Below are 12,653 nucleotides of genomic sequence, written 5' to 3' on the forward strand. Positions count from 1 at the left end.
TTGCTGATGTTCCTGTTTATCATTTTAGAGAAATATAGCTGTCTAGCCCTGCATACCTCAAAGTTAGAACTACAAAGGCTTTGTTTATGGGTTTCATAGTGGATTTGAAGTTTAGTCTTTCTGCACTTATGTCTGGCTTTCCTGCATTCTCTTTTCAGGGCTTTTACCATCATAGTGTTTCTCCACGGTGGTTGGTGACATAGCTATGGCCACCATAAACTGAGCACTAGTGCTACTAATGAACACAGAACATGAAATAATATAAAATGAAGATGACCAAAGCAAAATTTGACTAATATATATCATTTTACTGAAGAGCACTGAAACAGGGATTAACAATTCAAAATATAGACACATCATCTTAAAAACAGACATCCAAGATGAGTGAAATTCATTTTTCAAAACACTCCTCCAGCACAACAAAATGGTTTGTCCCAGTCATTATGATTGTCACTAATATATGATAGTGATCAGGACCGGGCCACTGCACACAGCTGGTGAGGGGGAGGATTTAATGTGAATCCTACAACTGGTGTTAGGTCCAGTTCATCCTCGGACACCCCTGGAGGAGGAGTGAAGCGGAAATGCTGCAGGAGAGAGGTGAAGAAGAGGAAGAGCTCCATTCTGGCAAGACTCTCTCCCAGACATATCCTGCGCCCTGAAAGACCAGAGAGTGGCTTCTGTTAGAAAGATCTACAGTTCTACTTTGACGCATACATGTAGAGCGAGGACTGTATATCTTTACTGAGCTGATCATTTCTAATGCAGAGCGTGAATAAAGTTTCAGAATACCTGCAGAGAAGGGCATGAAGGCGTCTCTCTTGCGAAACCGACCCTGCTCATCGAGGAAATGTGCTGGGTTAAAGGTGTCAGGGGTCTCCCATTCACTCTCATCCCTTAACACAGATGTCAGCAAAGGAAACACAACTGTACCCTGTAAACAACAAAGATATTATGCAGGTAAAAATAGGATTTTTGAAGTGATGCTGTATGTGTATTGTACACTGTCTATGTTTCTCCAACAGACAGACCTTCTTGATGAAAAAGCCCTCAAAATTAACATCACAGCTTGTGGTGTGAGGGATACTCATGGGTACAAGATTGACCAGCCTCTGAGTTTCATGGATCACTGCGTCTGTATAGGGTACGTTCTTCCTGTCCTCCACCACTGGCTGCCGACCGCCAATCACCCTGTCAATCTCTTCCTGGACCCGGTCTAAAGCAAAATAAAAAACATGCTTTATCATTCATACCAAGCTCAGCAAGGCCAAGACTGCCTTAGTTGTATATTTAAAAAAAGGAAAATCACTTCTTCAATTACTTGCCAATTTGTTCATCAAACAGACATACTGATATTTGCCCACAAATAAAAGGCACTTTTTAAATCAGTTATGACCACAACCTGTGATCTTGTCCTTAGTATGATGCTGTGTGGCAAAATATATCTTACCCTGTATATGTGGATACTTGGCCATAAGCAGGAGCCCCCAACAAAGTGTTGTGCCTGTCGTGTCTGTCCCAGCCACAAATAGGTTACGTACACAGGCCAGGAGGTTCTCATCAGTAAAGAACATGCTCTTCCTACCTGACCTCTGATAAACACAGAACCACAAATTTGTCATCCTCTGCCTCCTTTAGGTGGAGAATGACTAAATCATTTTCAAATAAAATAAAGCAATATGAAACACTAAGATATGTTTTGGCCCATCACAAACTCCTTTGAAATAGGTAAAATAAATGTTGATTTAACATGGGCTGGCTACCTCTTCACTTTGTTTGCGGAGGAGGAAGGACTCAATGAAGCTTCTGTGGTCCTGAAGGCTCATTGTATCCTTTAGATTCTTAATAATATCCATCATCTCCTTCTTCATGCCCTGTGCATTCCTCATGGTCCTCCACCAGTTCATAATGACGGGACGAATCCAGGGGAGCATGTTATACAACTACAATTACATCACAATATTATAACTTTGCCAGTGTAAAACCTCTTTCCAATACATATAGGAAGATTGTCTTTATTAGTGTGAAATATATTGGGCTCACACATAGAGGAAGACATGGAAAGAACGAGAATAAAAAGAACAAGATCTGCAGAAGTTAAACAACTGTTAGAATTTGAAATGTTTGTTGAATCTTTATCACATGTTCATACAGTACTGCACTTGGACTACACAGAGTAAGCACATAGTTTTACCTGTATGGAGGCCGAGCCAATAATCCTGACATTCTCATTGCCCCAGTTAACCAAGTTTTTGAATTTAGGATCTTCATAATCAAATCTGTTGCCATACACAATGGATGAGATGATATTGGACACAGCATGAATGACTGGTTGTGATGTATTAAACGGTTTCCCTGTATGAGAGAACAATAAAAGTAAACATTTGTCATCCTCCAAGGAAGTTTCATAACTTTTAACATAATTTTCAAGTCATCTCCATATTTGAGACATGCAGAATTAATCTCACCAGAGAAAGCCTTAAAAACTTCTTTAAGGTACTGGACCTCCTCAATGATTTTCTCCTCAGTCCCTTTTTTCCCCATTCCCAAATCCCGTAAACTAGAGAGGGCAAACCGCCTCATCTCCTTCCAAGTGTCTCCATTAGTGAACAAGATTCCTGAAACACAAAACATGTACATCCTGTAATTATGTGCCTGTAGGAGGAAACCAAAAAGAAAAGCAGTCTGTTCCAATTACAAATACAGATGTAAGGCTTCCCTTACCATGGCCTTTGTCAAGGTCACTGAATATAGGAGCAACATCTCTGTCTCCAAACTCTTCTGCATGGTTTACAAGTGCTTGTTTAACAGTCTTGTACCCTGCCAAAACAATGACTTTCTTGGGACCAAAGAACACAGTGAAAACTGATCCATATTTTTTGGACATCTGTGGGACAGATAATAAAATAAGAAAATCATTATTATGTTGTTTACAAACTTGCCCTAAGCTCTTATTCAGACAATACCTCTTACCTCAAAAAGGCTTTCATGGGTTTTCCTTAGGTCCAGTAGCAGCAGGTTTCCCACGATAGGCAGTGGTTTGGGTCCTGGAGGTTCATTTCTCTCTTTATGAGAGCCAGAGGAGATGAAGTAAAGAACCAGAAGAAGCAGCACAGCAGACAGCAATGTGCCTGTGCTGGGGATCTGTGAAAGGAGCATTTCCAGCAGTGCCATTTTAAATTTCAGTAGTTCTCTCGTTTGAAAGGCCTTAAAGACACTCTGAGACGTCTTGTGTCTCTTGCTGGCTCTTTAAACAGTCAAAGATGGGAGGGTTTTACAGTGGGAGGGGCTCTCCTGAAAAAATCAAATAGAAAAATTAAGGACAAGATTGCGAAATATGTTTATTTGATAAGAACAAGCTTCAGTAATGCTGCTGTAAATCTAATCTAGGTGATGGGTAGAAGAGTAAAGTATAAAGTTCAGCTACCCCCTTTGAGCATATGCCACATACCAAAGAGAACAACATTGTTTACAGAAAAAGTCTATTCGACATCATAATGGTGTATAAAGCAAATGCTGCTGCAATATAAATGGTATGAAAATACTTTGCTCTGAAACAAGCAAACTTAGGCAAAGGTAGTAATGTCAGAGTAATTCCAGTTTGTTCTCACCTGTGAAACCATCCAAATGAATGACAGGACAACACAAAATGCAAACAGCAGTAGACTACACCCAGATGTCTGATAAAACTGCAAGGAGTGACAAACAAGGAGCAATACCTGACACGTTTAATGGCATTTGAATGTGGCTTTACGACAGTGAGTAAAATTAGATGTAGAAATGTCTTTAAAAGGTCCAAAAGATGTCCAAATTTATGTCACGAAATTTATAGACACTTAACACGCATTAAAATGCACTTACAACTGGGCTTCCATTTGTTCCTACTACAGTCTGTCCCTGCTGTAGCCAATTACATGACCATTATTTTTCTTAAAGGACCAAATCCTCCAGACTGGCCTACCACAATTCTCCAAACCAATGGGTTCGCCTTTTTACGGTGCCTTCTAGTGTTCAGTGTTGATATTTTGCAAAATATTCAATACTATTAAAATATTCAGACTCTTAATTTGCTGAGTTGATCTGAAGATAGTCTTTCAGAGCATGGGCTTCAGAGACTGTCTAAAAAGTAGCTGAAAGTTAATCTTACATACAAACAATGCAAAGATATGTGTCATGGCTGCATAACTTGCAAATATAAACTCCATAGTATAACAGTCAGACCACCTTCACACATTCACTGCAACATTCAGATTTTAAAAACTTGCGTCCTTAACACATGCTCGTACTGCTTACTGAAAAAAGGCAACAGAAGACATTTTTGTGGTTTTGACATGAGAATTACTTTTATATTTGCTCCAAGAACGTTTTGATTTGCCAGTTCAACTGTGAAAACAGAACACAAATGTTTTGATTTAGAGAATACAAGTCATCTGTGATTTCAATAGCTTTCTGTCAATTTTGACTAAAAACCTTAAGGTTAGGAAAGTTTGAGTCAGTTTGTCCTGAATTAGGCCTAGAGAAGCTGCAAGTGTGAAACCAAAGCAAAAGTGTCATGAACTGAAGATACAGGATGCATTTGCAGAAACTCAGGATTTATTTGAACAGGGTCCAACTATGAAGCTGACAAAAGACTTAACAGGCTTAACAAAAGGCTTAATGAAAGACTTAACGAAAGACTTCTCAACACTTACTGACTTGGAGATGACCAATACAAGCATCAGATGATAAATCCACACAAAAAAACAGAAGAAAACCAGGAGTCTATACACAAACTAAGAAGACTAGATCAACTGAAACAGATGCAACTGATGATTAAACTGGGTGAACCAAGGCAAACCAGGAAGTGACTAAAAACCTAAAGACGCCCAGCAGAGGGAGAAAGAGAGAAAGAAAGAGAGAGCGAGAGGGAGAGAGAGAGAGAGAGAGAGAGAGAGAGAACGAGCCAGGGCATGACAAAAACACAGTCTAAGTAAATAACTGAAACATCTGTCAAAATGGCTGGCAGGTTGAGACTGGTAATACATAATCGAATGGCCTAAATGCTGTTTAACTGAGAAATAAAAAAAATAGATAAGGAAGCAAACCTTCAAATTCTGCCACTATTTCCTTATTATCGTTAATAATTATTTAACTTTGCACTCAATAAAAGTTCATCTACATGTCTGCAAATACGTGCATGACAAACGCGCGCGCAGGAAAAAATGATGTACCAAAACATAACTTCGTGCGTACGGAAATGTAGCATAAAGGTTACACCATAATTATTCTGCGGCGACATAAATATTTGCATTCTTTATTAATAAGATCAACTGACCGGTACAGGTTTTGTTACTTTTTAGACGCTCGTAGCGTGACTCAGCTCAGCAAAATCACAAGACTGAATATTTTAATAAAGAGACAGTATATTTTTTGTTACGTTATTCTCTGTCTTTCCATGGATGAGAAAGTGCATCTCCGATAATACTTGGACGTTTCGTTCTGAAATATCGAGAACTGAAATCTGAATGTCTAGCAACTGTCCAATACAATTAACCGCAGTACGTTGGCGAAGCGTTTATGACCATTCAGAGCCTGAAAGTAAGATGAAAAATGTCCCAGTTCATTTTATTTAAATTAGCTGATAACTTTTCACATAGTACTGACGCACAAGGATCTGTTATTGACTATACAAAAAAAAAAAACCACCAACAAAGCGGGATGTCTCTGTTTGTAATCATTACACTAAAGTAAAAATTGGACACTAAATTAGATTTTAAATTTTTTAACTAAATTAAAACGTCACGGTAAGACGTAGCCTTACATAAATTGTTAAATGTTTTTGTGCTATGCTTTTTGTTGCTCAAATGTAGCCTAATAGCCTAAATTGACGCCAAATCCCCGGAGCGTGTTCTGAACGTGAGCATGACGAATCTTATGCAGCGTATCATGCAAATAATGCATTATTAACATTAACAAATTGTGTATCTTATAAGTATTTCGCGGCAATGTGATGGATCCAGTTGGGAGGTTGCCCCACCTTGTCAAAGTTGCTTGTGTACAAGCTCACTTGCCCTTAGTTGAGTGGACACTCCTAAGTTTATCCAGATACACAACCCCCCAAGGGAACCCATCTTTATATGTTATGAAACTTATTACAGTTTACTTGATTTTAAGTATTTGTCCTGATTATTGTCTCTGCCTGATCAGTAGCCCACTGTTTCCATAACTATTAGTTAAATTTACACAAGACGTCAACCTCGAGCTCACAATTTCAGAGACAGAGTACTCCGTTATTGTGAACTTAAACTGTCCGGTTGAACTGATGTCCCAAAATTACTACAAGTACTGTGGCATTGCCACAAATAAGGTATTATATTTTGTTCGAAGTAAATGTTGTATTTAGAAGTTACTTGTGATGATTACACTCGAGGGCGTTCAGCATACATGGAGCAGTCGTTACCTATAAAAATAGCGAGGTAGCTACCTGCCTTAGTTTAAGGGTCTTTCAGCCGGGGGTTCGTGAATTCTAAGAGGTTCGTGGTATTACTTTAGCGGATTCATTAGATTGTGATGGAAACGCCAACGTCAAATTGAACCTCCTTTGTTAAAATCTCAGAAGGCTACCTGAAAAAAATAATGTGGTCTTAGGAGTTCGGCTGGCGAAAAAGTTGAGAACCCCTGATTTAAAGCATGGCAGAAGAACCTCTTGATATAAGAATGGTAGGCCAGCCCAAGGAATGTAATGTGCCACGTTTCTGATAATACATTTTCATGAATATATACACTGGCCTCCAGTATAATTCTTATAGTCACTATTTTACAGTAGTATTAATAGTCTAATATCTGTAGATTAATTATCTGCAGTTTTATTAATCCACTCCAACCATTTTCTCTTGTAATCATATAAAGAAGTCACAGAATTAAGCTGTCTTCTTTCTTCTTCTTCTTCTTCTTCTTCTTCTTGAGGAGTTGAAGCTTTAGGAGAATCTTTTGCCTTTACCATCATTTTGTTGAACAGATGTTATTAGAGAGAATATTGTAGTCAGCTGTGGAAAATCTATTAAACAGTTGTGCAGCTGAAACCCCTGGTTTTTAAGTTACAAGCATTAATACAGGCTACAAATGAGGCATCACAATAATTTAATGTCCATTTTTCGCATGAAGGGCAACACACTCTCTGTTGCTGGACTTCACAGTTATTTCTATGCATACAAATTCTCCTGTACAATGCAAAATCCACCAGTGACTGCCTATCTGATCCGGACACTCACCGGAGTGCACTGATCACCTGGATAACATTTGAACTGGTGTGTACTACTGTTTACTCTCTAAATGTGACAGCAGTAAGGCTCAGGTCATTTTAATGCTGTCATGTGGAGAAGCAGCCTGGAGTTCTTAAAGTATTGTTCAAGTGCCTTGGAAATATCTCCATATACAAAACACAATTTCTCACATTTCCTCTCGTGCCTTAAAAAATAATCACTAATACATAAAAAAAATGCACTGAGACTGATGCTTGCTTTGATGATTTTACATCATAACTCTTTAATATGAAAGTGAGGCCAAAAAAAAAAAAAAAAAAAGAATTGCTCTCAATTGCACAGAGTCTCTTGATTTTACAGCCCATAACCTCTTTCCAATAATCCTACCAAAAAATAAAATGACAATACAATGAAAAGCAACAAAATACATGTTAAATATGTTTGCTGATTCCCCAGATATTATAAGCAACAGCATATTGCCTCAATCAGTGTATGACTCCACTTAATATTTTCGAACATTTATTTGCTTGGGAGAGCAAACACAGGCTCTGATGATGATAAATCCACACTGCTATAACCATATCTGATATATGGGTTACACTCGAGATGAATGACATCGCTCTCTTAAAGGGTCTCCCCACCCTTCCTACACAGTGAAACGGTTTGTCCTCTTTGCTATGATTGTAATAAAAAATGTGGTGATCAGGACCGGGCCACTGCACACAGCTGGTGGGGGGAAGGATTTAATGTGATCCCTAAAACTGATGTCAGGTCCAGTTCTTCCTCAGACACCCCTGGAGGAGGAGTGAAGCGGAAATGCTGCAGGAGAGAGGTGAAGAAGAGGAAGAGCTCCATTCTGGCAAGACTCTCCCCCAGACATATCCTACGCCCTGAAAGACACAGGGACAAAGAGTGACTTCTGTTAGGAAGATCTACAGTTTTACTTAGGCATATACATGTATAATGAGGACTGTATATCTTTACTGAGCTGATCATTTCTAATGCAGTGTGTGGATAAAATTTCAGAATACCTGCAGAGAAGGGCATGAAGGCATCTCTCTTACGAAACCGACCCTGCTCATCGAGGAAATGTGCTGGGTTAAAGGTGTAAGGGCTCTCCCATTCACTCTCATCCCTTAACACAGATGTCAGCAGAGGAAACACAACAGTTCCCTAAAAATAATTACAAATTACAAAAATGAGTTCAAAGCAGGTTTGGAAAAAGTATGTGATTAAGTAAAAAGTATATAATCATGGAATGGTGTTTCAATGGGACTGACCTGCTCAATGAAAAAACCCTTGAAATGAACATCACAACTTGTGGTGTGAGGGAGACTCATGGGTACAATATTGGCCAGTCTCTGAATTTCATGGATCACTGCATCTGTATAAGGTAAGTTCTTCCTGTCCTCTGCCACTGGCTGCCGACTGCCAATCACCCTGTCAATCTCCTCCTGGACCCGGTCTGAGGCAAAACAAATATTTTAAGTCACTTTATTACATCTCCTGAACAAATGTCTTTAATTACAGCCTTAATGTGTCCTTCAAACAGGCCTTTGACTGTCTGTTCTTTTCTTTAAATCAGTTGTTCTCAATCCATTCCTCAGACACCCCCTGCCCTACATATACTTCTTTCAGTCAGAGAGTAGCGGGCTTGATTTCACAGCTGGTTTACAAACCTTTGATTATTTTAATAATTTCTGAGAACTGTACAGGGTTGAGAAGTTGCTTCCGTTTAAAGCCCAAATACAAACAGATATGATCCCTAGTTTTTTAGATTTTCAGAGCTAATCTAATAGTTTCTTTAACACTTTACTCATTTAAGCTACTGCTACGCTGCCCAGGAAGTAGATGACCATTCAGTGTCACTGTGAGTCAACTAATGAAACCATGACTACAGGAATGAGCATTTCAAAAATAAAATAGTGACCACTTCAGCAATACTCCGATATATGATGTCTTTCTTCATTGATCCACAGTGCTACACAACCTGTTTACCACTGGCTGCTGGTCCAGAAATCTCTGAGATTTGGAGCCAGTAATATAATGAAGGGTTAATATAAATAATATATTACAAATATGCGCTTTTCATACAAACAGCCTAACCCTTAATCATAACGACTGGTTGTGCTAATCAAGGATTAGTTCTTCAGTGGAGTCAGGTGTTCTGGTGCTGGTCTGAAACAAAATTGTGAAGTACAGCTAGTCCCTGGAGGACGGATTGAGAACCACTGCTTTAAATGTTAAAGTGCACAAAGGATGCCCATGGTGTGACATGACTATTGCATGAGGTTGTGCACTTTGTGTGTCACACTCCCTTACCTTGTATATGTGGGTACTTGGCCATAAGTTTGAGGCCCCAGCGCAGTGTTGTGGCTGTAGTGTCCGTCCCAGCAACAAACAGATTGACCACAGTGTTGAGAAGGTTGTCTTCATGAAAGAACGAATCTTTCTTACCTGATTCCTTATAAAAGAGCAAAAATGAAACAGTGATCTTGTCTCATTTACGGTTAAAAAAAAAAAGAAAATTCTGTTCAGAAGCTTGAAACATAAACACTACGTTACATTAGCCTGAAGAGCAAGTATCAAAAGATTTTTTCTTTTTCAAATGGCTGTTTAATCAACACCAAAAACATACTTCTTCACTCTGCTGACGGATGAGGAAGCAGTCAACGAAGCATCTACGTTCCTCAAGGTTCAATGTGTTCTTTAGACCATTTATGAGTTCTGTTATCTGCTTTCTGTTGGCCTTAACATGCTTCCATATCTTCCACCAGTTCATAATGAAGGGACCGATCCAGGGGAACATGTTAAATAGCTAAAAGTGTATCAAAACATTCAAGTTTATAACACACACTGTCATTTTTCTGAGATGTTGTCTTGTCATCATTGTTGGTGTCACAGACACAAGAGATGAACCTGCATAGAGACAGAGCCACTAATCCTGACATTCTCGTTGGCTCTGTTCACCATAGCCTTAAACTGAGGATCACTGTAGTCAAATCTGTTGCCATACACAATAGAGGAGATGATATTGGATACAGCGTAATTTACAGGTTGGGTGGTGTCAAATGGTTTCCCTGTGGGAAGGAGAGAGAAATTAAACATTTTCCTCTTTCTCATCATGTCCTTGAAAACCAAATTGTTTATGATACATTTGAAAGTCGGTCCACACAGAGCAGACATACAGCTGGAATCTCACCATTGAATGCCTTAAAAACTTCTTTGAGGTACTGGATCTCCTCAATGATTTTGTCCTCACTCCCTCTCTTGCCCATCCCAAAGTCTCTTAGAGTAGAAAGAGCAAAGCGCCTCAATTCTCTCCAAACCTCTCCATTACTGAAGATAATTCCTAAAATATAAGACATGCGCATTAATGTGTTTGAAGCATGAGAATCAAAATGTCAACCAGTAAATCACAAATACACATGCTTGGATGGTGGTCCTTGCATCTCTTACCATGTCCTTTATTAAACTCAGCTACTGCAGGAGGAATATCTCTGTTCCCAAATTCCTCTGCATGTTCCACAAGAGCCTCCTTAACAGTCTTGTATCCAGCCAAAACTACAACTTTCCTGGGGCCCAAGTACACTGTAAACACTGACCCATATTTTTTGGACAGCTGTGGAGCATAACATAAAGTTAGACAATGCTCATGTGCTGGTTGCAAGTGAACTTGCTTTTGGTCTCTGTAAACATTAGCACTCACCTCATGAAGGCTTTCGTCGGGTCTCTTGAGGTCCAGCTGTAAGAGGTTTCCCAAGACAGGCAGTGGCTTTGGTCCGGGAGGTTGCTTTCCTTTTTCCTGGGTGTTGGAGCCAGAGGAGATGAAGTAAAGAACCAGAAGAAGTAGAACAGCAGTCAGCAATGTGCCTGTGCTGGGGATCTGTGAAAGGAGTATCTCCAGTGTTGCCATTATTAAATCTAAGTTAGCATTTGTTCCTAGATGCCTTTCTTGTGCTCTGAAACCTCTATTGTCTGGAGCTGTGCTCTTGAGGAGTTACAGTGGGAAGAGTCAATAAAACAGGGAGGAGCAGTTCTTGGAAAGAAAATAGAAAGAAAGAAAACAGAAAGCTGTATGGAACACAGCAGATAAAGTGAACATTGCTGTGCATTGCATACAGGCCGAATGACGTCAGTAAATGATTAACCCACATTTGAGATTCTGTGTGTTATTTACATTCTACAGCTCTCCACATAACCAGAAGATGCATTTGAGTATAAACCCCAAATTCCTTGTCAAATATTCCCAATCTTATTGTTCTGCAACTGAGACATGATATTCCTTATAGAGTGTATAGTTATATAGTGTTATTAATGATTCTTCTTGTCTCAGCCATCAAGCAAATCACATTTTGTCAAATCTGCCGATTCAGTGACTTTCTTTAGTGTCATACTGCTGATTATTAGTAACAAATTAGGAAATCTCACCCCTCCCTTAAAAGTTTACGTTTTAACCTTGAGTGAACTCTTACCTTGAGCTGTGTTTTCAGTACTGTGTTAACCAGTGCTGTGACGTAGCTCTGCCAATCAATGTTCACCCTTTCCCTAATCTGTTCTGCACACGATAGAAAAAGCTGAGAAAATTTCAAGGCATTACTGCCCCACTGAGACTATTTAAATTAGTTAATCTAATGCGTAATCATATTTTAAGGTGTCAGAGAGAATACTTTCATCTACCACCTTAAAGAAGAGAGAAAATACATTTACTGTAAGCTGCCCATGCAACAGCTCTGAGCTCTGACCTTTTTTTTAACAGGTCAATGACTGTATAACTTATACTGTAATGATAAACTCTCAGCAATATACCTTAAATGCACCAGTAATTACTTGGCACCTCTCCTCTAAAGAAACAGATGAAAACCCTTCACCTGAATAGCTCACATGCACTTTTGCTTTAAGACAACCTATGTGTATTGTGTTACATTACAGAAACCTAGGTGAAATCCATGTGAGAGGTCATGAAATCATGAGTGCATTTGTTGCGCCTTCCTCTCTCTGATCACGCCCATCAGCTTTCAGATTCTCCGGTTTCATTCACACCTGTTTCATTCAGTTGCCTCATTTCTTCCTGTGTACATATACCTCTTGGATTCATTCAGTTCTGGATGTGCATCCAGCCTCCCTGAGTTCTGTCACATCATTGCTGTTTCTTTTGTGTTACACTCTGAAAGTTATAATCTTTGAACACCTTGCAGAACAATGCACTTTTGCATATACTCTTTTCCTAAATTTTTCCAAGTCAGCTGGCTGTGATTTGGCTTCACTAAAGGTGTACATGATGCTACAGCACTGATTCTTTTTGATATTAAATAGAACATCATGCTAGAGTGATTTCATACAGTTTATACATGTGAAAAGAGTATTACAGAACTTTAGTAGGTTTCTAAATAGGAAAATACAGATGAGTTG

At 39.1% G+C, this 12,653-nt stretch overlaps 2 protein-coding genes across 2 annotated transcripts; both read right to left on the minus strand.

The window, feature by feature from the left end:
* Positions 1-293: 293 nt before the first annotated feature.
* Positions 294-3,689, minus strand: LOC115826807 (cytochrome P450 2K1). Its single transcript, XM_030790713.1, has 10 exons — positions 3,612-3,689; positions 2,974-3,294; positions 2,725-2,887; positions 2,469-2,618; positions 2,195-2,355; positions 1,764-1,943; positions 1,451-1,592; positions 1,032-1,216; positions 793-934; positions 294-658 (listed from the first exon to the last, which is right to left on the minus strand). Exons 2-10 carry the CDS (start codon positions 3,172-3,174, stop codon positions 471-473), a joined length of 1,512 nt encoding a protein of 503 aa, XP_030646573.1. The 5' UTR covers positions 3,175-3,294; positions 3,612-3,689; the 3' UTR covers positions 294-470.
* A 4,193-nt stretch (positions 3,690-7,882) lies between these two features.
* Positions 7,883-11,199, minus strand: LOC115826808 (cytochrome P450 2K1-like). The gene is made up of 9 exons (XM_030790714.1): positions 10,951-11,199; positions 10,701-10,863; positions 10,444-10,593; positions 10,161-10,321; positions 9,880-10,059; positions 9,564-9,705; positions 8,522-8,706; positions 8,273-8,414; positions 7,883-8,131 (listed from the first exon to the last, which is right to left on the minus strand). The coding sequence occupies exons 1-9, from the start codon at positions 11,155-11,157 to the stop codon at positions 7,944-7,946; spliced, it is 1,518 nt and encodes a 505-aa protein (XP_030646574.1). The 5' UTR covers positions 11,158-11,199; the 3' UTR covers positions 7,883-7,943.
* Positions 11,200-12,653: the final 1,454 nt, after the last annotated feature.

Source organism: Chanos chanos, chromosome 13 (genome assembly GCF_902362185.1).
Source record: "Chanos chanos chromosome 13, fChaCha1.1, whole genome shotgun sequence".
NCBI classification, from domain to species: Eukaryota; Metazoa; Chordata; class Actinopteri; order Gonorynchiformes; family Chanidae; genus Chanos; species Chanos chanos.

What these genes read in the sequence shown, in the direction of transcription:
- LOC115826808 (XM_030790714.1), bottom strand. Translation starts at nt 11,157, where the DNA reads ATGGCAACACTGGAGATACTCCTTTCACAGATCCCCAGCACAGGCACA. An exon ending in CAAGTACCCACATATACAAG is followed by an intron (nt 8,707 to 9,563) that starts GTAAGGGAGTGT and finishes GTTTTGCCTCAG; the next exon opens with ACCGGGTCCAGGAGGAGATT. An exon ending in CTTCATGCCCTTCTCTGCAG is followed by an intron (nt 8,132 to 8,272) that starts GTATTCTGAAAT and finishes TGTGTCTTTCAG; the next exon opens with GGCGTAGGATATGTCTGGGG.
- LOC115826807 (XM_030790713.1), bottom strand. Translation starts at nt 3,174, where the DNA reads ATGGCACTGCTGGAAATGCTCCTTTCACAGATCCCCAGCACAGGCACA. An exon ending in TTGGCTCGGCCTCCATACAG is followed by an intron (nt 1,944 to 2,194) that starts GTAAAACTATGT and finishes ATGTAATTGTAG; the next exon opens with TTGTATAACATGCTCCCCTG. An exon ending in CAAGTATCCACATATACAGG is followed by an intron (nt 1,217 to 1,450) that starts GTAAGATATATT and finishes ATTTTGCTTTAG; the next exon opens with ACCGGGTCCAGGAAGAGATT.